The sequence below is a fragment of the Anopheles darlingi genome, chromosome 3 (assembly GCF_943734745.1).
Source record: "Anopheles darlingi chromosome 3, idAnoDarlMG_H_01, whole genome shotgun sequence".
Lineage (NCBI taxonomy): Eukaryota > Metazoa > Arthropoda > Insecta > Diptera > Culicidae > Anopheles > Anopheles darlingi.
Genome location: NC_064875.1, coordinates 16,423,967 through 16,448,966, shown reverse-complemented (window position 1 = coordinate 16,448,966; position 25,000 = coordinate 16,423,967). Strand labels below are relative to the sequence as shown.

Sequence of the window (25,000 nt, the reverse complement as noted above, 5' to 3'; positions counted from 1 at the left end):
ATACCAAAAAGAAGTGTAAGCTAGATTAACTAAAAGGAGAGAAGCAAAATTTGAGAAAAATACAGAGAAAAGACGGCTAATGGACTTTTACGATGAATAACTGTTCAATTAAAAGGAAAATATAAGCTACCTAAAAGTTATACATACTAAATAATACAAAAAAAAGCAAGAATGGACAAAAGAAGATAACTAACTAGTAAAACTGAAACTGTCTACCATAAAGGAACGAAAATTCAATTGCAAAAATCTCAAAAATAGAAACTACTGTTATGCTACTTTCATTCAACAACATCTACACTGTCACTAGGTAACTAGGTTGAATTAAATTGATAAACAAGTAACTAATTCATGTATACGGTGCTACTATAACAGCTATCGCCGTACTGATCGAAAGTATTAAGTTTGTTCATTCCCTAATTTGCGATTAAATCCTCCTACCACCCAATGGACCATGCCCTTTCTCCCTGACCACAATGAAACATTCAATTTCGTTTCTCATCAGCGACTTTGGTAGTAAACGCAGCGCAAACCGGTATTGGCACAGATTGGCAGTGAAAGAGGGTGGGTAGATGGAGCGGGAGGTGGGGCATGTTTTCGTGGGTGGACTCTGACTTTTAGCAGCACACTGGAGCCGGGGTACATGTGTCCATGAAACGCACGAGTGTAGTTGTTGCGTGAGACATGGAAGGGATCACACACTAATGATCAAACGGTCTAGAGCTTGGTCGATGGTGCTGGTGCTGCGGCTGACGCTATGATAGTTCCTTGTACTAGACCGGTGGTGCCAGTGTGCTCGTGTGCTAGTGCTCGCTCTGTTGTGTTTGTTTTTGTTTTATTACCTTTGATCAGGTCCACGACGTTCGTGTGGGTTAGCGCTCGTACCGATGTTCCATTGACCTAGTATGAGAGCGCAGAGCAAACGAAAGCGTTCACCAGGAGCAGGACGACGGACGCAGGCCAAGAGAGAGAAGAGACGACGTCGAAGAAGCGATCCAAGATGCGGGATGACGATGACCGAAACATGATGGGAGGGGTGTGCCCCCGTTGGTTGGACGTTGGTGTCGTGTTGCAGAAGAGTACATACGATGTGCCAACATAAGGGGACACCAGCATAATCGAATCGCGCGCCGCAGTACAGGCGAGTGTTGGTGTGTATTGTTTGTGTGTGTCGTCGTTGTCGATGTGTACAAATTAATATCAGTGGTGGCAGGTAGAGTGGTAGTGTTGCGAATGAAAGGGAAGAAAAATTATAAAACAATTAGAAAAATTAAATCATTTGCATCGGCCTTGGCCAACTGTTAGCACTGATTACACTCTATCGTCCATCGATGTTTTCAAGTTAACGACTCACTACAAATTAAGGTAAACCAACTCAGGAGTTCATCTTGATTAATTAGTAAACAGAAATGGAATTTAAACTGGATCGTTTGCTGGTTGGTGTTGGACACAATACAGGATAATGTAAGCCACTTCGTGAATATGACACCGTGGACGTCGTGGAAGAACGCAAACATCGATGGGTTGGACAGAGAGCAACGCCGTAGCTGGCACATCACATTAGCCCTGCCCTTGCTACAGTAGTACTACCTTCAGGATCATGTCATCCGGCATAAGACCGGCGCGTCGGGCTGCTCCACCCGGTTTGACGCTCTCGACAAACACGGGCTTATCGCCGGACACCTTCATCCCGTAGCCGGTCGCATCCTTGTTGACGGTCAGGACGAGCGTTTGCATCGCCATCGAACCATTCGATGCGGCTTCGCGCGTTGGCGTCAACGTCTGAGGCCGCTGCTGTTGTTGAGACGAGACGGGTGCTGTTTGGTGCTGTGGACGGGATGTAACTGTTGCTGCTGCGTTGCCATTCTGGTTCGCCGATGGTGGCGCCACTGCCACTGTGGTTTGACTCGGTACAGAAGACCTGCGATTGTTGCGATGAGCCAGTATCGACACACACACACACACACCGCACCGGATGCCCGTAGAAACACGCAAGCACATACACGTGTGCATGTGTAGTGTATGTGTATGAGTGTGTGTTTGTGTGTGTGTGTATGGATCGATAGGGGGGGTTGGATGAAGAAATTGGATTAGAAAAAAATTAAATAAAACGGATAAGCAACAGCTCCGGACTTAAAAACAAAATACTAGGACAGTGCGGACGTAGGACAGAGTGACAGGATTAAACTGTGCCAACAGAGGGTAGAGGGGTTGTTAAGTTTGTGAGCAGAAAGTAACCTTCAGTGCGAATCTATGTGCCGTGAGACGCTGCATATAGTGCGCTGGTAAAAGCTTGTTATCGCGAGAGGTCTACCATGTGCTTCCCCGTAACGTGTATCAGTGCGATCAAGAATATTTACTACACAACGAAAGATCCATTTGCGAAATTCTTGATGAAAGATCAACCGGCACTTGCTTTACGCAGGGGCTAGTGTACATAAAATGTTGCAAGTATTAAATAGCGAACTATTTAGGAGCTTCGAGAGCTCTTGAAAGATGGTTTGACGATGTGCGCTTGTCCGAAAAGCTTTATGCTTGTAGCTGCTTAGCAAATCCCTGGATTTAAATTTAAGAATAGTGTTACTATCTAACAATATTGCAACGTCTAATGGATTACAAAGATATCGAGTTTATAAAGATGTTCATAACTATCAATACCTTCAACTATCGGAACGTTTTCAACGTTGTGTTTCAATTTACTATTTTAACATAAATGATCGAATCTAATCATTAATCTAAAGTAATCCTGCAAAAAAAGGATCTCTTTCTCTACACAGTTAACAATCGACTTATTTACATTACTCATCTAAACCTCAATCACTATGAGTACTGGTTCACCATAAAATATAATTCAACTATAACTACTAACTACATTATCCTTCTAACTTTAAAACAAAAAAAAATGTAAGTAGCACGGTTTCTGCTGCTAAGACAAAAAGATTCTCTCATTAATTAGTCACATTTTAACAGCGCCAACAGATTCCTTTCGTCGTGCAACGATGCTCCACTGGAAAGCGCCCATTTCCCATGCCAAGCCAACGGTGGTAAAATTGCGAAAGTAGCAGAGTCCGACGACGAATAGCTAACAATTCACGCGGGTGATATTGGCCCGCAAGATTTCCAGAGAACGCAGCACCGACAATGTGATTCTTTTGCATTCCACAAGACTTTCACTAATATACTGGATCCTCGCAGAAGCAAAGACAAAACAAAGCACAATCATTGCATCTTGATAATAAGCGATGCGGCGACAGTGAGCGTCTGCATCGCAGATGTTGAACGCTGGCCAGATATGCAGATATGTTGCACTACACCCTGCCCCGGACAGCATCGCCGAACGATGCGCCGGATGCGCGTGCCCTTGCACTTGCGCTTGTCTGTCGACCACACTTGGCGCGCCCCTGGCTGGCACCAAACGCATCATCATCATCGAGGGGATGCTTCGGATTTTCCCTTTCAGCGAGATTCCTTGGCATTGACAGCGGTGGCACGAGATGACCAGATGGATGAGGTCGCTACAAGGCAGCCCTCACAAGTGCGCCACACAAAACAAACGCATGATGCGTTGAGGTGCCGTGGGATGGGAACATTTTATGCAAATTTCTGCATCTCAAAGGCACGCGCCTGTGTCAGGGCCAAAGCAGGTTGCACGGCCCTTGGGTGGCAGTCGCTATTGCTTTGGAAAAGTGTATGCGGATCTCGAAAGAACGCTCGAAGAATCAGCTGCTCAGCTGCTGCTCCCTGGTTGTCGATTATACACGGCGAGCAGCGGCGCACCATGGACGGTAATTTTCCAAAACATTGTCCAGACTCACTTCCATGTTCCTTCCCCGTTCGACCAAAAAGATTCCGGATTGGTGTTACGGATGGTCCGCGTCGTATCGATTGGATATTAAAAACAGCTAAAAATAACTCCCGAAACACACCGAAACGGAAGCCATGGAGGAAGTCGTTTGCTTTGGCCGACCACTATACTATCGTCGTGCCCGGTGTGTACCCGGTCCGGCGGGGTGGAGGGGTGAAAATGCTTCGACGTTCTCGAGGAACGTCGGTCGGTTTGTGTGCGCGCAACGTGCTCGACGGATGTTTGTGTGATCGATAGAATAAGACATTTGCTTGTACCGCCTGACTGCCTGCCTGCCTGCCAGCCTTTTGGAACGGTATCGATGCCGTCGCCGTGAGGTGTGTGTCCTCCTACGCCACTGCCTCAGGGGAAGCCACAAGCCAGCATGCATGCATGTCCGCGAATCACCACCTTGGCCGTTACAGGGCGGTTATAAACACAAGCGGCGAAGACGCAGAGGGCGTTGTTCTCGACGTTTGCACGCTTTCATCCATCGCAAAAAGGTCTCAAAAAAGCGTCTCATTTCATTCGTATAATTGGTACGTTCAAAACGAAACTGAAAGTTAACGGTGAAGACGTTGTTGATGCGATTGGTTCACAACATTGGGGAACTTTTTTCCTGGGTTGTTGCAGATAACATTATTATGTTGTTTGTCATTTCCTGCGTTTAGGAGAGTGACGTCTTCAACATAACAAATAGACCAGGAGGAGCATTACGAACTGATTTCATCACGTTTGGCAATAAAAAAAAACTGCGCAAAAATCTACGCTCTCTTTTGATTCATTTGTCAACACGAGGGATGCGTTACCGCTAAACGACACACGACGACACACGGAATGGCGGCCACTGCTGACGACGACGACGATGACAACGCCACGCCGGTGTGGATGTGGCCAGAGGAGGAGGAAACGCCGAACCATAAAATCTGTCAGTAGCAATTTACGCGATTTAGTTCCTTCGCGCGTTACCTTTGCGCGTTGGCACAGGTTTGTCCGCGTCTGGCTGCTGCTGCTGCTGCTGCTGGCGTTCTTCCAGCGCCACAGAACACACAATCTAGCTCCTGGCCGGCCACAGGCAGTCCGCTCGCAAACAAGAACTGATTTAAAGCGAATGGCGACACGACACGGATGGTTGCAATTAGAAAGAGACAGATAAAAGGCAAAGAAATATCCGCCCGAATCCGATTTCGATTATTGGCTAACTCACTGGCATCAATGGACGGAGCCGGAGAGTGGGAACTGAATGGCCAAACACCGAAAACCTTCAGACAAGACCCAGGGCGTCTTGTGTGACTCAAGCCAACTGGAAGTAGTTAGTGTAATGAAGAGCCGAGGCTGACATTCCGCGAGACAGCTTTGTAACTGTTACAACTCTTCTGCACTCCTCCGGGATGCCCTTCTGGATTGTTTGGATAAGGCTTTTTGGACTTGCAAACAGCTCGGTGTTCGGTGGTCCCGGTTAAGATCAAATGAGATGCGGATGCCACCATTCGCCATAAACGGATCTTGCGGCTGATTGATGAGCAACGGCGAGAACGAGAAACGGGAAAATCGAAGCCATATGTAATGAGCGCGCGCGGCAATCGTACACCACTTCTTCTACTATCTCTCCGCTATCATAGCGTGCCCAAGAGTGAGTTCAGAATGCGATCGCGTTTTCGTTCTTCACTCGTTCACTCAACAGCAACCAACAGCAGCCGGCATTGATTAGTAGCATAACTTTGTGTGGTGCTGGTTCTAGATGGAAAGGGAAACAGCATTTGCGTTTTGCTTTCAACCACTTTACAGTCCGAGAAGTGCCATACTGTTGAATGCGATGCTCTGCAACTACTGTGTTCCTTTAGTAACAATCGCATCATCAACCTAATCTACTGCTTTGGATCATTTAAGCGATCAAAACCGTAGTGTTGCGCCATTGCTTAACTACTATACCTCGCTCATCTGCTACTACATCACCATCACCACCACAACCACCGCAAACAGCGCTAGCAGTGCTCAACCTGCGCGACAATTATGCTTTTTATTAAGTGCAATCGAGTCGCTTCTTTACGCCACCGCGAGGGTTTTACGTAAGAGAAGACAGCATCACAGCGCGCACGACGTCCGATGTGCGCTGTACGGATAAATGGCGGCTCGACGCGTCCAACGAACTGTAACATGTCGCCTCATCTTTTTCGTTTCTCCGAAAGCGGGTGCCCCCGGTGCGAGAGGCCGAACTTTTTATGCTCATAATCTCGCCATAAAAACGGTAACAGACCGCGTGACATAGCACAGCGCGTCGTGAATTGCAAGTGAATCTCGCGAACAGAGTGCGTGACTTTTGTGGTCACAAGGTAAGGAGGTGCGGGGTTTGGTGTCATTTGATGGCCACCACCAGTGGGGCATGATCGTTATCTGTTGACAGGTAAATTAGGGACAAAAACCGCTGGCAGATACACGTCAATATGTATTCGAATCTTAACGAAAACTTCAAATCGATATCAGAGAGAGAGAGCTCGACGGTCGACGCTCGAAAATCGACAATCGGATGATCAATTTCACGTTCAGCAGAAGTATCAAGTCGTTGCGCAATCACTGCCTGCACGGCAGCAGTAGCACAAACTCCCGACCCAAAAAAGTTGTGCCAATTAACGACCAACAAATGGTCACCAAAGTTCCCTCTTCCTCGTTCCTGATCGTTGTACTCGTCGAGACGAATCAGCAGAGAACCCTCATCCCCAGCTGCATAATTGATAAGGCAACGACTGGTGCTGCTGCTGCTGTTGCATGCTAGGAAGAGAGCTGGCTGCCGTATGCAATGCCGGTCCAAGCATATCAAAGAACAGGGAACAGGGACGCGGGACCCACACCACCACCACCATCATGTGTCGTGCGTGTCCTTTTTCTGATCCTTGGTCCAATGGGAGTGATTCAAAAAGGGGACGACCGGTGGGGTGGATGGCGACATCAATCCAACTCGTTCGCTGTCTCACTCTGCTTCACTCGTTGTGTGTTCCTCCACCTCACCCTTCGCGCTTTTACTTATTATTTTGTATTGTCTGTTTCGATAACGAGTTGTGAACTTTATGCGTGCGTCCTCTTTTATGGCGCCACACGCCCGACAACGGTCCCTCCTCCCTAGTAGTTCCGTCTGGTATTAACAACTCCCAAAAGGGTTCCCCTTCGCCTCGTTTTTCTGCTTTTTTCTATTCCCGTTCTCCAGTTGATAGCGTAACATTATGGTTCTGGGCTTATAAATAATAATAAAAAATTGGTGTGAAGGGGATGACCCCCTTTAAGCTGTAAAGAGAGAGGAAGGGCAGACGATGTTAATCATCAATTCGCAGAAAAGGATGACACGCCAAAGACGAGGGGGCATGATATAACTAAAGGAAATCCGATTTTAATCACAACAAACAACCAGCGAAAACCAGGGCAATGGAGTCCTTCGTTTCGTCCTTATTTTCCTATAAAAAGGATTTTATGGCAACTGTACTGGTTTGATTGAATGCTGCTTCTGCTGCTGCTGCTCTCACTCAGGAGTAAAACTCTCGCCACTCTTCAATCGTTTGAAGAGAAACATACTGCTGGCCGGCGTTTGGAGCGAATATTGTGGAGCATTGGCTCGTGGCATTTTCCTCGTGCGCGACTCCGAGAATCGGAGGACCGGATGCCCGGTCAGATGATGATGCTGCTGCTGTGGGCGATTCCCCGGCGATGATGTCCGCGTACTAGCACGATGACACCAATACCACCACCACCACTATCGGGGCAACATCATGCCAATCGTCATCGGCATGGGCATGCCGTGAATCAACGGACTTTTTGCCGGCTGGCCGGTTCAGGCTGGATGGGGGTTTGCCAAAAAAGATGAAGGATGTGCCATGCGCATCAGCTGCTTACCACCCTCACCACCACCACCACCCGCAGTCACTGTGGCCGGTGTTTTGCTGTTGCCGGTTGGCGCTTTACGCCCCATTCCGCAAACCCTTCATCGCTGCTATCCTCATCTCGTCCCCGGTGTAGCTGTCAGTAGTGGTGCTGTTTTGCACACACTGTGCGATGGTTTCAACGATGAAATCACCATTCGTTGGAGTTTCTGGCTAACCCCTAACGTGTTTGTTTGGCGACGAGTGTGACTTCTATTATGGTCTCATCACAAACATTCCAATACTCTAGGGCATTTTCGTTGTTTTTTCCATTATTCGGTTGGCCATTATGGCTACTACTATAGAGTATAGCCACATTGAAGATTTAGTAATTTTAGTAAGAGTAAATAACACTTCGATTCGCAAGACAGTCTTGGTATTTTCTTAAGCAGCATTAAAATTGTGAAGAAATCAGAAGAATAGTATGAACAAAATATTACAAATGAAAGGATCTTCCAATAAGTTGTTTGTAAAAAATATTGCATAGATTGCTTTATGATGAAAGTAAACTCAAAAGCACGTTGATCGACATGGAATTGAATTATTGTTTAAAAATATGTTGGAAAAATGTTGAGCAGAAAAATAAACCGAATCCAATATTCCGATATTGTCGCCTGCTGGACAAAAGTTGTACACATCGCTGATGTAAGAGATTCTAGAATTAATAAGGCCCAAATCCCAACTGAAAACACTTAAAAAGTAGTTGAAAAACAATATTCAACCAATACAGTTTGTCAGTTTGATGAGGATTGTGCCGAACAAAATACCTTTTTTTTTGCACAACAATGTGAGTCCAAATTTCGTTGAACATGAAACGCGCTAAACTCTTAATCAATTCCAGCAAAATGAGAAGCCACCCAACCCCCATTTGCATTTCAACTGCCCTGCATTGGACTTAAACTCACCAGAAACCGTTTGTTTGTAAAGCGAAACGCGCTACCATCTCGGCCAGATTTCTGTGTGCCCGATTTGATGATCTGTATTCGTTGCCACTCACGTACTCGTATGCTCTTGGGCTAGCTCTAGCTCGGTGCCCTGCCCTGCCCTGTACATTCGATCGACACCACCAAAAACCCATCACGTGTCATCATTCTGGCCCTGCTTTCTGCTTCAACCGCGAGACCACCACCTTCAATGAGCAATTCGTGCCGTTTCATGGCAAAACATGACGCGCACCAAAGGCACGAACGCGAAGCGCATACAACGAAGCAAAATGGAGAGGAGGGGGAGGAGGAGATCGGGTCCATCATCATATGCTGCTGACCGGATTCACCAGACGCGCCCATCAGCCAGCCATCCCCACACATTCCAGAGCGGGACAAACTCACTCACCGGCTGTGCACGTTCGCACCTGCTACGAGAACGGTAAAGGTAAAGGTGGTTTTGGGGTTTTCGGCATGGGAGAAAGATATTAACAAACAAACTATCCGCTGCTCCCTCGAAAGTATTCGCATCTCGAGACGAACCTGGATGACGCTGCTGCTGCTGCTGCTGCTGCTAGAGAGAGAGAGCGCCGACTGGAATCTCCTCCGAATTTGGTTGGCAAAAAGGAGGAACACCAAAGGCAAAAGTTAAAAAAAAAATCTCAACTCCCGACTCTCCCCCGATGGTGTGAAAGTTATAAAAGACCACAGCAAATAGGTGACGACGATCGAAAACAATGGAATTAAGAAAACGGCCCGGACCGGGAGACCCAATTCACGCCGGACCAAAGAAAGCCGTCCACAGTCCCTCCTCCCCCCGGGACCAGCAGCCTCCTCTCTTGCGGGAATTCTTGCGCACAGAAGAGATGATCGCGGTGTGTTGTATTCCCTTCCTGTATCCACTATTAATCATCGAAATTCGCTTCAACACGCGAGCCCTTTCGCTGCTGTGGCAATTCTGCAGACGATTCCAAGATCTTCGCGTCTTTGTTGCGATTGGTAGACGGATGATTCGGAAATTCGTCGTAGATCCAAGATGCAACGAGGGTTATGCGGGATTTCACTGTTAAAGAGACTTCTCTAGTGGAGAGTAGTAGAGGTTGCAGAGACCGAGATAGAATGTTAAATTTGGAGCAACTCGAAACTCGGTTAATGAACTAGAAACCATAAGTCTAATCCGCTTTCAAGAAGACATGGTGCAAGGTTTAGCGAATTTGCATCCTTATCAGCTTTCAAAAGCCGATAAATTTTACTCTCTTTGGATTGCGAAGTCTTTGCGAAGTACAAACTAGTGTGAGGAAGGCTGAATGATAACACCCCGCACACGCCGATAACAAGCAGACCACCCTCCTCCAGTGCCGTCCATGAAGAGCCCAAGGGCTCCATCATATCGGCATTCCACAACGTGCGCGTTTGTCACCAAACCCCCCACACATTTGTGCCAAGAGCCCCAGGGTGCTGCAACGACGACGACGACGACAACGATGATGATGATGATGATGGCGATCATGCTGCTGCTGATGGTGGTGTTTGAAGTTGTAACAGCAGAGCAGAAAAGAAAAAAAGCGAGAGAGGGAGAGAGGCACACCGGACGGATAACAACAACAACGATCCAAAGACGATGGAAACACAACCCTTCCGAAGAGGGCACCACACAATGGCGTGACATGAACATCAACCTTCCATGAGACGACGACGACGACGATGATGACGGGACGAGACGAGATGGTGGCGGTGGATCGCGAAAGGTGGAGAGCAATAAAAAATGGCTCGACGTGATCTTGCAACCGCGATCGCGACATGCGAATGTGTCGGTGGTGGGGTGTCGGGGGTGCGGGGGAGAGAGAGAGAGAGAGAGAGGGAGAGCTTGTGGAGGACCGCGACCGTGTGCCAGATGGCGTGGCCTCTATGTGTGTGTCAGTCTGTCCCGCCGCGAACCGTGTCCGCGCGCGCTGCGTGTGCGTGCGCGATCGTGGCAAAGAGAAGATGGAAAAGGCGGGTTTGTTAATTGGGGGGGGGGGGGGGGGGGGGGGTGGATGAGCGGGCGGGTAAAGGCCGCGTTGCCGCACTGGGGGATGACGCCATCGGCAGGAGAGCACACACTGCTGCACTACTGCTGCTGCTGTGACGGCGGCACAAAAACGTTCTCCTAATCCCGAGCCGAACTGAGGTAGCCGACGACTACATTGCAAGCCATCAGCAGCCCAGTGCAGGAGCTTGGACCGCACCGCTGTCTGCGCGGATCGTTTACGGCGGTCGTAGGCTCTCTTTGTTCGGTACTGCGCTCACTCGCCGGGATTACCTTCGCGGACAGCAGCTATTAACTCCCAATAATCCGCCAGTGATGTTCTACTCCGTTTGAATATCGTTGCGTCTTAGGAAATTGATTACTTGAGAACCGTAGAGACACAGATAACCAATTCATTGATCAAACTAACGCATAGAGACCATCCCATTCTCTCTCTCTTGGCGCGATTGCAAGGACGTTATGAGATTGTCCGGATATCCTCCAATGTGCATTGCGCAGCAGCCATGTTGTCACCAGGATTTCCAACTAAAAGCCCATCGGAACAAAGCTTCCGCGATACCGTGGCGGCGTTTGCCGAGGATTCCGCGTAGTGGTAATAGCGCTGCGTTTGAGTCACGATGTCACGTGAGACAGAGGGAGAGCGAGAGAGAGAGAGAACGAGATCGGTTAGTTGTTTGCCAGTTGGTGTGACTGCGATAAGCGGAAACACCATAATGCCCCGTCTTACATACTGCATCATACACTAACTCGGGGAGTAGAAGCGCAAGCATCGTCGCGTAATGATCGTAACACGATCTGACGGCCAGCAACCGTAACGGCGGCCCGTGGTGGTGGTGGTGGCGGCTGTGCGAGACCGATGACTGTGAGTAACGGGCTGTGTAATCACGGAACGCGGTTAAAGCGTTGCCTAAACGCGACCAAGAGAAAGAGAGTGAGAAGGGGGAGTGTCGAGCTTCACGTTTCGCATTGCGCTTTGCTTTTAATAATGTCGAGTATTGAAGTATATAGTACTGGAGTATGCATGTTACTAAAGCAAAGTGTACGTCAGTAGTTCGGAATTGCTCATACATAAAACCATGACGCACAACACACATGGCGCACTCGGTGGTCACTGTTTGTTAACTTCCAAGGCATTCTCAAAAGGCCGGCACCGAAAAAAAAAATTCCATTCTCAGTAGGTCCCTTAGTAACAACAGCAACTTCTCCACCATCAAAAACTTCCGGGCCTTTGGCCAGTCAGCCGGACGCAACGTGCCCCGTTCGTGTATCGATCCGGTTGGCTGGCTCGCTATCTTCACCTTGTGTCCTGCGCGTCGAAAGGATAAACCGAACCGAACCGAACCGGCCCCATCGACGCGGCTTCTGTGGGAGGGTGTGGCCAGATAATGGGACCTACGGCGACCACCGATATTGATACACTATAATGAGCACACGTCGTTGACCTAGCTGTAGAACTGCTGGAAGGATGTTAGCGCCGGACACTTCCTTCGGGGAAATTCTAGGGCCTGGAGGAGAATGGTTTCTCGCATTAACGAGCTCGAGCAGCGAGAATGGTTATGAATGGCGTAGATGAAAAAATGAGAGGCCGAGGATACAAAAAAAAAACGCAACAACGGGAATCAAAATGATCCCCTAGCCCTGTGTCGACACGTGTACTTTGACGCGGCCGCACGCGTGCAAGCTATCGGCTCGTAGAGGGTCTGGAAACGTGAAGCGAAAGCATAAAATCATAAGATACTCGGCCACGGGCGAATGGCGACGAGGGGACGGAAGCGATTCTAACGCGTTGCGGAATCCATTAGTTCAGCTAAAGGAAATGAACATACTCAGCATCTTGCACACTCTGTCTCCATCATCTGGTGCGAAAGCGAGGATAACGTTAGACTTGTGAGAGAGCAAACGGTGTTTGTAAAAACATATATACAACACACACACACCATCGTTGGTGGTTGGCCATTAGCTGGATGACGCCCCGTAAGTAGTGACGAGAATGTTATAAAACAAAAAAACAATAACACATCCACAATGAGTGACAAAGTAATGGTAATAGAAGTAGTAGCTGGCAGACCATCGGTCTGATTCTAGGGGGGATCTACCAACTGTCATCGGAGTTGGTTGGAAATCCAGAAGCTGCAATGGTATGCATAATGCATCCGTTTTGTTTTCTGTGAAGGCGTTTGATATCTTATAGGAAAAAGGTTGTGACCAAGATCAGAGTAAGAGGTTTGTTTTACGATTGGCTAGTCACAATAAAGGGCTGCGAATTACGATCAGGGTTGAATGTCAGCTCTTGGATATAACTATTTGGATTCCACTGATAGTAGTAGAGCATTCGATCCATGATAGTATCAGATAGAAAACTATCGAGCCATTTTGAAGGATAACAATTACATCGTGAGGTCCATGGACATGGATACTTTGATCGGTTCTTAACAAGCTTACTAATACAGGATTTCAATTCAACGAACGTAAAAAACAAATGTCGTGTAATAAACTTTTGGGATCATGATCAGTGGACGTTTATCATTGTGTTTAATCATTGCTTCGTCATACAAAATACTTATCTCAACGCAAGCAGTTTATTATAAGCATCAAAATTCAGCATCAACTAATGAGGGTAAATATTGTAAACCATTCTTGTAGATTGTATCGTTCGAGGGGCAGTTGTACATATTACTGCAGCTCCCTTGTTAATCTACCCTAGACGAGGCCACAGGTGCAATTGAATCCAATACCAAGACACACCGCGATATCGCGATAAAGGTCTTAAGTCGAGAATGCAAATCACTATCCACAACGTACGGAAGCTGACGACCATGCCGGCAGGACCGTCTCCTACGGCCATCAACCAGTACGTACCCCGACGACAGCCACACCAAGCAGCAGCTCTCATCGATTTACAAAAGCCATTTGCCGCCGTCGCCGCCGCCGCCGGCGGCTAACTAGCGGACTTGCTGACTGGCTGGCATGCAATAGTCCTCTATTGCTAATTAATTTTCAATGTTCAGCCGGCTACAACCGGCCACAACGACAACAACAACAACTGAGCGACAATCGATTAACACATGTGCGCGCGCGCACGCTCGCGGTCGCTTTGACACCTTCAAATGGAGCTGGCCGCTTGTCGTTGCTCTCGGTTCTCCGGCCTTCCGTTCGCGCATTCGCAGGTTCTCCATACGCGATGCGTTACCCAGCCCGTGTGGAACGATCGCTACCGTCAGGCGCGCAACACCTCGCCCATTGTGTCACGGATTGTGGAAATTGTTCTGTCAGTTCGCCGACAGAGACATTGCCACCCCCCGACCAAGTGAGGCCATCGCCGTCACCGTCACCGTGTGTGTGTGTACCCGCGATTGTGACCAGTGGCCATCATATGCTCGGAGCTGGCGGGGCCGATAGCGATGAGATCACGATGACGGTGGTGGTGATGGTGCGCGGATGATGCGAAGGAGGAGTGGCTGAGTGAATGAGCGTGTGCTCGGTTAATCAGGAGGGAGGTGGTGGTGGCCACGAAATACGACTAGTGACCCAAGGTAGCCAACCTGCTACCTGCTACCGCTACTGCCGCTCGTCGCCACCGGCTTCGTCCGGTTGTTTGGAAGATGGAAAGCAAACAACCGACAACCGACAACCGACCTCCTCCTCATGCCTGATGACTCATGTTCGTGAAATGATCAGTCGTGGTACTACGAAACGGTTGCTGGGAGGGACTGGACAGACAGCTAACGGAATGGATCGACCCCGCTCTGCTCTCGTGATTGTTGAAATGTTCCAAAACTGATGAAACGCACGTGCACCTCCCAGCAGGATGCATTTCGACATTAAAAAATAATTCGAACCTGTGGCCATCATAAGCTGCTCTCCTTCGTAGTTGTAGTAAACCATCGCTGAGGGGATCTACACCATCCAGTGAACTTATCCTGATGAAGAATAACTACATTTCGTCGAATTAAATACCCTCCCGTCTATGGCATACTTTTGGAAATAAGAAGAGCATGTCTTGAGGAACTGAGTCCTTGAGTTTGACTCGGATGAAAATACTTGACCCAGCCGCAAAAAAGCAAAACAATTCCCAGGGCATATGCAAATTGGGGGGAGGTGCGTATGTTTCCGGTGGTCAGCAGCCTTCCTAACAAAAGGCACTTCGTAGCTATGACTGGACGTAAGTATGGGGGGCTCAAGCGGCTGTGGTCATCTTTATTTATAAATCGCTCACTCACCAACAAGTTGGCAAAGGTGTTTTGGTGTTCCCTAATCGGCAATCTCTAATCTCGCACAGCCTGCTATTCGTCAATCGCCACAGAAGTTCCGAAAGCTAACCCCCGGAGAAGTGCAATCTTATCGCTGGTTACCAAATATTCAATGACGATGTATTCCTCTGGAAACGATGACGACATGCGACTGATTAGAAACCGACGCGGTGCTTGTTATGAAAAATGAAGAAGAAGAAACGTCGGTTTCTTTTTCATGTCGATAGATTTATAGCAGCTGCTTTTTCGATAGATTTATAGCCCGAAAACAACTCTGTGGCATATATGAACCAAACAAATATTTTACTCCTATTCGTAGCAACGTGTTTATAGCATACTTGAAAACTATCAATTGTAACCGAAATTAAAACAAAAAATTTACGGTTCGGTATCCCAAATATCGCCTTTGTTGAGGGAAGCAGAAAAACCTTATTCCGACCCGAAGGCCAAAGATCTTCATCATCGACAAGCGAAACGGTCGAGCGCTCCACTACCCCGTTATCACTTGTGACATTTCACGATCCACCGATGGATATAAATGGACATCAAAAAGGATGTTAACTACTGCTAACAGTGCCCGATGCCATACAATTACCGGATGTTTGAGAGTCCATGTTTGCAAAAGGGCTTCGAAACCGAAATAGCAGTCAAGGAACATTATCAATATTTGCAAACGTGCGCCGGCGTTGTTATCACAACCAAATAGCCGTGGCCACACGGGGCGAAAACTCTAGCGCAAACGAAAAAATTAATGTCAAAACGGTTTCGCTTAACCCTTACACGCTGTCAAACTTTTATACGTCCGCGGACTTTTTCGCTGAACCCTTGACGCTAGCGAACGCTTTATTTACGAAAATGTAGGTTCTTTTCGTATTGTTTTTGCATTTTTAATATAAATATAACAGCAACAGCAACAATATCGTTAAAAACTGCAAAATTTATTCGGAAATCAACTTCAGCGGCCAAAACACAGATGAAAACAATACGTTTGACATTTCGGCATAAATTTTCGGGTTTTTACCCCTGCCACACGAAGCGAAAACATTTTGGCATTAATGTGCAAATTTGCGCGCAAATTTTCGCCCCGTGTGGCCACGGCTAATGAATATCGTCCACGTCACGCACATTTTGTTGCTACATACCGCGTAGTGTAGCAACCCAACAGTAAGCTTGACACAAACGTACTCCAGATGTATCGTTTTATATGCTCTTTATCATCTGCATCTTTATCGCGACTGGGAGAAAATTGGGACCAGGGGGAGAACGAAAAATGCTTTGAGGCACGTACGATATCAAACCATTTTTCTGCGAATTGACCCCCCGCTCTCCATTCAATGAGGCTAGTTTGGAGAGGGGGGTTGTTAATTCCGTTTTTAATGCAAACCTCATCAGTTGAAAGTTCTACCAGATATCATCTTATCTTGTTGCGTGTCATCATTATGCCGGTAATATAACTTGCGCGAGGTGAGCTATATTTGATGTCCTGAATAAGCCACTCGTGGTATTACTTGCCAACGTAAGTTACACCATCATTACTGTGAATACTCTACAGAAGTATCACCCCTCGTTAGTACCGTCGTTCTCGTTCAACTAGACTCGACCTAATCACATAAGTACCTGCCATGTTTTTGCTCCCGTATCTGACACCAAAGGGGATGTACCTACACCGTGGTATCAGTGGTTATCCTTAAAATCAGTGCTTGGCTACACCGATTGATGGCTTTTTCGCTTGATTAATTCTTGTTCAATAAGATAGCATTCATACAACATCTAAGGCTCATATTTTCTCCAGACAGATTGACATGCAATGAACGTTATTCTCCGGCAACCATTATCATCGCACGATTAAACGATAATTGGACATAATCAATCTCTTTATGAGCCCCTAACGTATCATACTTTCTTCTGATGAAGTAACATTAGCTTAGGGCTCTTAATAAAAACTTATACCATGCGACAACAAGCACAGGCAAGCAGCAGACTCTTGCATAGAAGATCCTACTCGATATTCGTGGTGCAGGTGGTACAGAGAAAAACACATAGAGAGAAAGAAACAATGCAAGGAGGATAGCCACGGAAAGGAGGTTACGTATTAGCAAAACAAAACGAAGACAACAACGATCCAAACCAAAGCAATTACCTTTCAGGCGGTCCGACGTTGGAGTGATTGTTATCCATGTAGTAGGCGCGCACTCGGCGGCTACGGTGAGCTGCTGCGTGAGCGCGTTAGAGGATTGGTGCCACGGTTTAGTAGTAGCTCTGACTTCGGCTACTTCTCTTTCGGCTTCCAACGACCTGCAACCCGGAGTAGAGCGACGGCGGACGACGATCCTCCACCGTGCGTCCGTCCGCTCCCTAGCCGCTCATTTGGGGAAGCCGCAAAGGCTGGCTTCCGGTGCTGCTCCTGTTGCTGCCGGTGATGATGATGATGACGAGATGCTAAGTCACTAGTAGAGTATCGTACTGTAATGATGTTTGGGGCGACGTTTGGACACGACACACCTATGCTGGTACGAAAACACACTAAAAGAGCACTTTTGTTGGTGCACGGTCGCTTATCATCAAATGCACCCCGTAACACCTTTCTTCGACACTTTAATGCACTACATACACTTATGTTGCTGGTGTTGCTGCTGTTGGTGGTAGAGAAACTCTTCGCCAATCGCACACTACATACTCACTCATCCTTTTGCTAACAGATACACTTCTGATAATGAAACGATAACATTGGTAACGTTAATGAAAGCGAAGAACAAATCGACAACAAAATGACGCTTAATGGACGCATGAACTTCCGTGTTGCTCGTGGGATATTTTTCGCAAACTGCCGTCATCTTCAGCGTTCGCTCAACTGTCGCAACTGTCACATTTGCATTCCCATGTCACCTTCGATCTTTCGCAATTTGTTGGAATAATGCAATATTGTTTCGATGAAACAGACACACGCACAATCGCCCCTAAAGCACCGCGCGAATTCTCGTGCAGTTTACGCGAGAAGGAGGAAAAATTGTTACATTTTCACTTTCGCGCTCAAAGCACAGATTTCAGCCATTTCCTTCCGCATTTTCGCGCTCATACTTTTCCCATCTTAATTATCAAAATTTCCACATTATATTTATCACCCAAACAAACTCCTAACGAACAGACACATACTACTCCGTTCGTTTTCTTCTTTCTCCTTCTGCGTGCAGTGGACTCTTCTTCATCATCCCATTTTCTTGAGGAAAGATGGAACGGAAGATGGGAATGGACAGGGTGGCAGGTGGTTGAGGGGGGAGGGGGTTGGTATCACTTTCCATTCCGATCGCCACACACACCCCACATGGGATTTTCCAACATCAAGTTTTCTCTCTCACTGTGTGCGTGTTGTACGTTCGCGGCAAGGGTACGAAACAATAAGGCAATGTGGTGTGGGATGGAATTTGCCAGAGTTTTGCGGCATGCGTGCGTTGTGTGTTATACGATGATGATGCTGCTGATGATGATGACGACAACAACGCCGACGACGACGACGACGACGATGGCGGCTGCTACTTCGCTTCGATCGATGACTTTATTTGCTAGTCTCATTCACACACTCTCCTCCTTCCTCTACTGCTGCCCCATACACCCCACCACAAACCACAGCCTTTTATCTTAATGCTTGCATACTTTCACCTTCTTGAAGTCGTCGCCGCCGACGCTGCGGCCAATCATCAGTAGTAGTAGTAGTAGTAGTAGCAACAGCAGCGGCATCATCATCATCATGCCTGCAAAGCAAAAAGTGGCCATGTCGGTGCGAAGAGGCACCCCCGCCGGCATTGGCATCGGAGCGAAATCGACCCCTTCCCCCGACTCCACGCTTTTCCATCCATGCCCATCGTGAATGAAGATTAGACAAACAGAGAAGACTCGCGGTGCCGGAGGAGAGGGGAGCTGAAGCAATAATTTCCCCAAATGGGCGACGACCCCAGGTACACGACGCATCGACCGAAAAAGACAAGAGATGGCGCTGCGTGGTGTAGTAGTTGCTGGAGTTATCTACTACAACCTGAGAGGGTGGAAAATGAAGCCCCCTCTTTGCACCCTTCTTCTGCCTTTCTCGTCTAATCTAATTTAATGTTTTTAACCCCATAATTTCCAAGGCTACACCCAGTAGTAGTAGTAGTACCACCACCACCACCACCATTGCCTGTGTAACCATCATCTCATGTACGGAAACTGACACACAACACCATCGCGTACAGCATAATCACGAGGGCTGTGGCCGCATCGTACGTTTGGAGTGTTTATTTGGTTTGTTGCGTTTGCGCTACCGTTTTGCTGTTAGACCGGGCATCGTACTGTTGCTGCTGCTGCTGCTAATGCTACTACTGATAGTCGCTTATCAATCCGCCGCAAGAAAAGGAGTCGGTACTTTCTTGATTTTTCTCCGTTGCTTCTTCGCCTCCGTCATCAGACGACACCCTTGGTTAGTGGATGGCGGTGGGAGGAGAATTGCTTTCAGAAATCCACGGAGCTACGGAGAAGGAGAAGAACGATTGAGTCATATGAATGAATCAGCCTCAGCGCTTCAGGCGAAAACCGATTTCAAAATTGTCAAATGTGAAGCGTGCGGAACGAATCATTTTTGCACAAATAGCGATGCAAGGCTTGCTCTAGACGTTCCAGTCTTTTTGCTTCCTCGTCACTTCCTAGTGACACAGAGGATAGACACAATCTAGTAGCAGTTTGCTGTTGATATGGTTCCAAGAACCAACCACTTGATAGAGAACTCCAGCTTTGCATGAAAAAAAAAAATAGCATAAGCTAGACAGTTGAATGTGTACGAATCCCACTGCAGACATTTCTCAGGGGAATGGCAGACGATGACCCAACCCATTCGCTTGCCTATGCAGAAGGCCCGGAGAAGATGGCATACTAGACCAAAGCTAAACTATGGAAGAATGACAATTTCCAAGTCCAACCGCCCGCATCCCATTCACCGCCAACGGAGGATGCTTCCTTCTTCCGGTTCCGAGCGAAGAGTTTCTTGTGCTAATTTGCATACACACACAACAATGCATGATCTTTGCAACGGCGACACATCGACGCACGCACACACATACCGCTGCTTCGCGTGTGTGCGTGGGGGTTTTATGCTCGCGATCCGGACAAGACAATCGAGACACAACACAACACATCATCCCGACATACCGAGCAGCATCATCTCAACCCCGCAGGGATGCTGGAGGAATTTAATTTTTCTCCCTTTTCTCACCCTTTGGCCACCAACGGGTTACACAGACACAAACATACACACACGCGCGCGGGCATACGAAGCTGAGATACAATTGGCAATTACACGCGTCCGTGCTAATTGTGTGAAAATGTGTTCTATTTACTACGTCCGTCCAGGCACCAGACCAGAGTGCCCAGTGTATGCTGGTATAATCGAATGCACGATCTAAGGCTCGATCTTGTCTAATAAGAGTTAAAACACGCTTCTTTATAATGTTGATAGCGATGCAAAAACACAACACAATCGTCACGCAAATCGATGGAGTTTTGTGGGATGATTTCAACCATCCTTTGATGTACCAGCATGGGTGTGGAACTTGATCTCGATTGTTGGATCGACTAATAACAGTAGTCTACTAACTAACTTTCACACTGCAAAGTAGGTTGCCAAGGAGCAAAATCCGCGGATGCTAGATGTAATGCGCTGGACGGAATTCGTGTTCGCGATCGCGGTTCTCGAAGGAGGCGCTTGGCGCTGCTTCTCACGCACTATTTGGACTCCACACCATGCTTGTGTTGGTGGCGTGATCGTGCTACCGCCGTCGCAACATGGATCGTCGCATAGGTGTTGTATGTGTGTGTGTGTGCTCGTGTCCACGGTCTGTTTGTCTCTCTTGTTGTCTCAGCCGTGATCTTCGAACTTGCGATCCGCAAGCGCTTCACAGAAATCGCTTTTTGTGTTGTATTGTTGTAAAGGGCCTTTAAAGGCTTACATGGTTTTTGCACTGCTACTGCTGTTGTTGTTTGCTCAGGGGACTTGGGGCCCTGGTCGACGGACAGGCCAGCAGTGGCGTGGCCCTTGCTGGATGAGCCAAGAACGCTCCACTAAAGGAATTTACACACTCACACACACACACACACACGCGCGCAACATTCTAAGTAGCTTTGATTTATCTAGCACATTCCGGGGACTTTTAAATAGATTCCGAAGACCGAAATACGCTAAATCAAGCAAATCAACCTAGAATTATTGACTTAAACTCTGTGCCTTCTCTCCCATTCTGCTTGAAATGCATCTCTTTCGGATCCGGTTCGTTCGTACGGTGGTGTGCGTGCCGATGTTCGTTCCATCGTTCCGTTCTAGGCGTAATATGGAACCGTATAAAACCTCTAAACAACCAAAAAGGATAGAGACGACGGATTTTCATTCCTCTTCGCCCAACAAACGATCCGGGGACACTTTCCCGAGTTTCTCCTCTATAGCATGCAGACATTTCACACTCTAATGGCAGCGGTGGAGTCCAGCAAGGAGAGAATTATTTTTCGCACCCGCATACAAACCCCGTCAACAGGGTGACACATTCGCCTCGGGAAGAAGCCCATCGTAGAGTTCTTGGCATTTTCATGCTCGATGGCTGACATCACATCTTTCCTGTTTGGGGGTGTATTTGGGATCCTACAAATTCCATAAATAATCCACCACATTGCGTAGTACGCAACTGGGCATAAAATTCTCTTGCTAGAGCAGCACAGCACCTTCCGGATAGTGCGACGAGGCGTTCATGAAATTAACAATTGTTTGAGAAGAAAGTATTATAGTTCCAGAAGGATTTTCGTTTGAAATGGAATGAAGGTTAACACAAAAAAAACTTTTCCACATATGATTGCACAGGATCCCTGGGGATTGTGCATTGCGATGCAGCCAGCCCGCCCGCACCCACTAGGCGTTTCACAACTTTTACTGGTTGGAGTAAACAAAGAAAGCATTGCTGTTTACTTTGACCTTTTTTATAAATGCACTTAATTTTTTTCTCTTCACTTTGGCTCCCCTGGTTCCGATTGAGGCGTGTTTGATCTCACTAATCATCACTCATCAGCTAAGGCTGGCTGCTGTACGACGACCGCAAGCCCTTCCCAACGCACACAGCACAACGAGCGAATCGTTTTGACCTCTTGAGAAAGTTATCTCGTCGTTTTTTTGGAGCTGGAGTAAAACTACACATCCCCCACACACGTACAAACGACTCCACGATCTCCTGCTACACGCCCCGTTCTCTCGATATCTGTAGAGCTGATTTTCCTTTTCGATTTCGAGACGGAGCAGCGGGGTTTCGTGAATTTAGGAGCAGACCACGTCACGTCGTGCACCGTTTTGGAACTGCTTTTTCCTGCTTCTTCACTCACTTTTTTATGGGTGGGGGGAGGCAGTGCGACGTCGACGAAGAAGGTTGGGGCACAGCCGTGCACCAACCACGCAACTCCTTTTTTCGTTAGGTATTACTGCTCCACCACAGCACCGTAACAACAACCATCATGTCGGGTGCAGCACAATAGGGACGATTCTAGAGGCTAAAACAAATATCGCGAGCAGCACAATAAAAAACGCGTCGTTCTCGGAATCTTGCAGAGATGGAAAAACCCTTCTTCTCGCGAACGCAGGCCTGTAAACACATTGCGGTTGCTGCATAGGCAGAGGGTGTGAGCGTGTGTGTGTGTGCCAACCAGCTATTGGTAGTCCACATCAAGCGCACGCAGTTCGATTTAAATTTACTTGGCGATCAAGAAAAACCTCTTCTTCTTTGTGAAGCAAAATTGTCGCCGAAAAATGGAGCGTACGAACAAGGCCCCTACATGGCGAGTTTATTAAATTTAGACTTATTTTTGGGCAAATTTGACTCAACTACGGAACTCCAGTATGTCTGCAAAAGCTTATCAACGAGCTCGCCGGTTCACCAGACGAACAGCAATTCGGGTATTTCTTTTTAAAGCGTGGCAAAATAAAAGCACTATCGAACGACTATGTACTGCGCTGTCAAAGAGGTTTAATTCACTATATCGCCCAAATAATGGATTAGCAAGTACCCAAATTCAACAACACTTACTTAGGTCGCTAGTCCTCGTAGGAGCACATGTACTTTCTGAAACTGTTATCCTCTTCTCCTTCGTTTCTGAATCATTTGTGAACATTCTACTACTGCCCGTCTTGTCGGCGAAGGTATATAGCTGAACAAACAAGGAAAAATCCTGTACCACCAGGAACGAATCACTCATCGAACTTTACATAAAATGACAATATGTGAATATCTGTAGAAGCAACACCTAGAGGCCAAACGTAATCAGTTTTCATCACATGTTTTGCGTATCTTGCGACCGATCCAGTCCACGCCCGGTTGACTAGTGTCCAAATCCGACGAATCGGAACTGTTGTCTGAATCGGAACCTTCTCCATATCCACTGTACGACCCGATTCCTGGCAGTATACCAATTACTCTCAGGGCCGAACCGGGTACTACTGTTTTGCCACCCGTATTATTTGCGCTTTCGTTCGATTTCTCATCATCAGCCACCCTTTCATCCTTGCCTTCCTCCACATTTGACGGTTCTGGCACCACTGATGATCCGGAGGTTTCTTTGGGCCCTGCAGTTGATGCGGTGTCGGGTTCTAGTTTACGTTTGCGGACAACGGCACCGGCCAGAATTTGCTTTTGACTCGTTCGTGAACTGGTGACGGGCAATTTGGTCGGTTTGGGCTTTGAAACCTGCTGCTGTATTTGCTAGAAAGAAGATATCGCTAGAGTCACCATGCTCTTTGCATCACCTCATTTATCGAAATACCTCATCTAACCGCTTCTCCTGCAGAGTGGCCACTTTAGCGCGGAATTCGTTTAGTTCTTTTCGCTCCTCCAGCTGGGCCTGTCTTTCCGCGTTCATTCGATTTTTATCGACCAGATCCAAAAATTCAACCTCATCATCGTCCAGACCTTTGATCATGTTTTCTACAAACAGATGCATTAATAGAGCGCCGACCACCAACATTGTTTACCACGTTGACGTACTCAGCTTGTGGGCTTCTTCGAACTCCAGATCTTTCTTCTGCTTTTGCTCTTGCAGTCGATCGTACAGCGATCTTCCATCGTACGGCTCCTCGGGGGCCTCTGTGGGGATCATGCAGAAACAATAAATCCTTTGGGTATCGTACACCAAACTTACGGCTGGCAGATTCGCTCACCTTCCGGCTGATCCGCGGTTCGCACCTTTTCCCATTCCTCCTGCCGCAAGCGACGAGCTTCGGCCAACTCTGTTTCCGTCACGAATCCGCTCGCCATGGCCTTTGGTGTTCTGTTCAACCCGAAACCAACGCAGCACTCTATTTATTCACGTTGTGGAAAGGAAACGGCAGTAGAATTACACGAGAAAAACACAAATCTTTCTATTTTCGCAAAAAATCTATTTTCGAAAGCAAAAAGTGACTTTTCGAAATTTGGCTGCCAGAGTCACGAAAGCAGGCATGTAAACACATGGCATTTGCTGCATAGGCAAAGTACGTGTGTGCCTGTGTGTTGTGCGTGCGTGCGTGAGAAAATCCGTGTGTGCGCGCCTTGTGTTTGTTTCCTTCTTCTTCTCCTCTGCGCTTGTTGTTCTTCGTTGTTTTCTGATCATTTTTTGCAATTTCTCTTGCTGGCCATCTGCTGCTGTTCTGTGCTGGTGAAACTATCGTGAGCATTTTGGTGCAGTTCCGAGGGCCCGAACGTCGAAGCACGGATACCTCTAAACCCCGGCACGGCGACACCATGATCCTGCAAAACCATCTGGAGCAGGGAGTTCGTGTTAAAGTGGGCCAACATTTCGGAACCGTGCGATACGTGGGCGAGGTAGGGAGAGCTCCAGCTGAGAGAAAGGCCTGTTCCGTTCAATGTTTTCTGACTGTTTCGCAGGTTCCAAACACGGAAGGAGAGTGGATCGGTATCGAATGGGACGATCCAGACCGTGGCAAACATTCCGGAAGCGTCAATGGGGTGCAGTACTTCCAAACAAGGTACAACAGCGAAGGGGATGTTGTTGTGGTGACT

General features: G+C 47.6%; 3 protein-coding genes across 8 annotated transcripts in view; 1 reads left to right on the top strand and 2 right to left on the bottom strand.

Moving 5' to 3' along the window:
- LOC125953380 (uncharacterized) overlaps positions 1-22,580 on the bottom strand; it is a 67,289-nt gene extending 44,709 nt beyond the window's left edge. For 2 of the 5 annotated variants that reach the window (XM_049682908.1, XM_049682911.1), the window contains exons 1-4: positions 22,335-22,580; positions 17,092-17,658; positions 1,588-1,918; positions 840-897 (exon numbers count right to left, since the gene is read on the bottom strand). In XM_049682908.1, coding sequence (XP_049538865.1) covers positions 840-897; positions 1,588-1,918; positions 17,092-17,129 — 427 coding nt within the window. In that variant the 5' untranslated portion in view covers positions 17,130-17,658; positions 22,335-22,580. Of the gene's footprint in view, positions 1-839; positions 898-1,587; positions 1,919-17,091; positions 17,659-20,510; positions 21,406-22,168; positions 22,309-22,334 lie in introns of those variants that run through there. The other 3 variants (XM_049682912.1, XM_049682909.1, XM_049682910.1) reach the window with 3 other exon arrangements.
- A 378-nt stretch (positions 22,581-22,958) lies between these two features.
- On the bottom strand, positions 22,959-24,394 carry LOC125953509 (PSME3-interacting protein). Of its 2 annotated transcripts, none has more exons than XM_049683127.1 (4): positions 24,160-24,394; positions 23,987-24,085; positions 23,766-23,926; positions 22,959-23,695 (listed from the first exon to the last, which is right to left on the bottom strand). In XM_049683127.1, exons 1-4 carry the CDS (start codon positions 24,254-24,256, stop codon positions 23,267-23,269), a joined length of 786 nt encoding a protein of 261 aa, XP_049539084.1. In that variant the 5' UTR covers positions 24,257-24,394; the 3' UTR covers positions 22,959-23,266. The 2 variants fall into 2 exon arrangements, with proteins under 2 accessions (XP_049539084.1, XP_049539083.1); XM_049683126.1 differs by having other exon boundaries at positions 22,959-23,704; positions 24,160-24,393.
- A 163-nt stretch (positions 24,395-24,557) lies between these two features.
- Positions 24,558-25,000, top strand: part of LOC125953442 (tubulin-specific chaperone E) — a 2,369-nt gene continuing 1,926 nt past the window's right edge. Inside the window, exons 1-2 of the mRNA XM_049683039.1 lie at positions 24,558-24,802; positions 24,866-24,966. Of these exons, the coding sequence (XP_049538996.1) occupies positions 24,722-24,802; positions 24,866-24,966 (182 nt within the window). The 5' untranslated portion in view covers positions 24,558-24,721. The remainder of the gene's footprint in view (positions 24,803-24,865; positions 24,967-25,000) is intronic.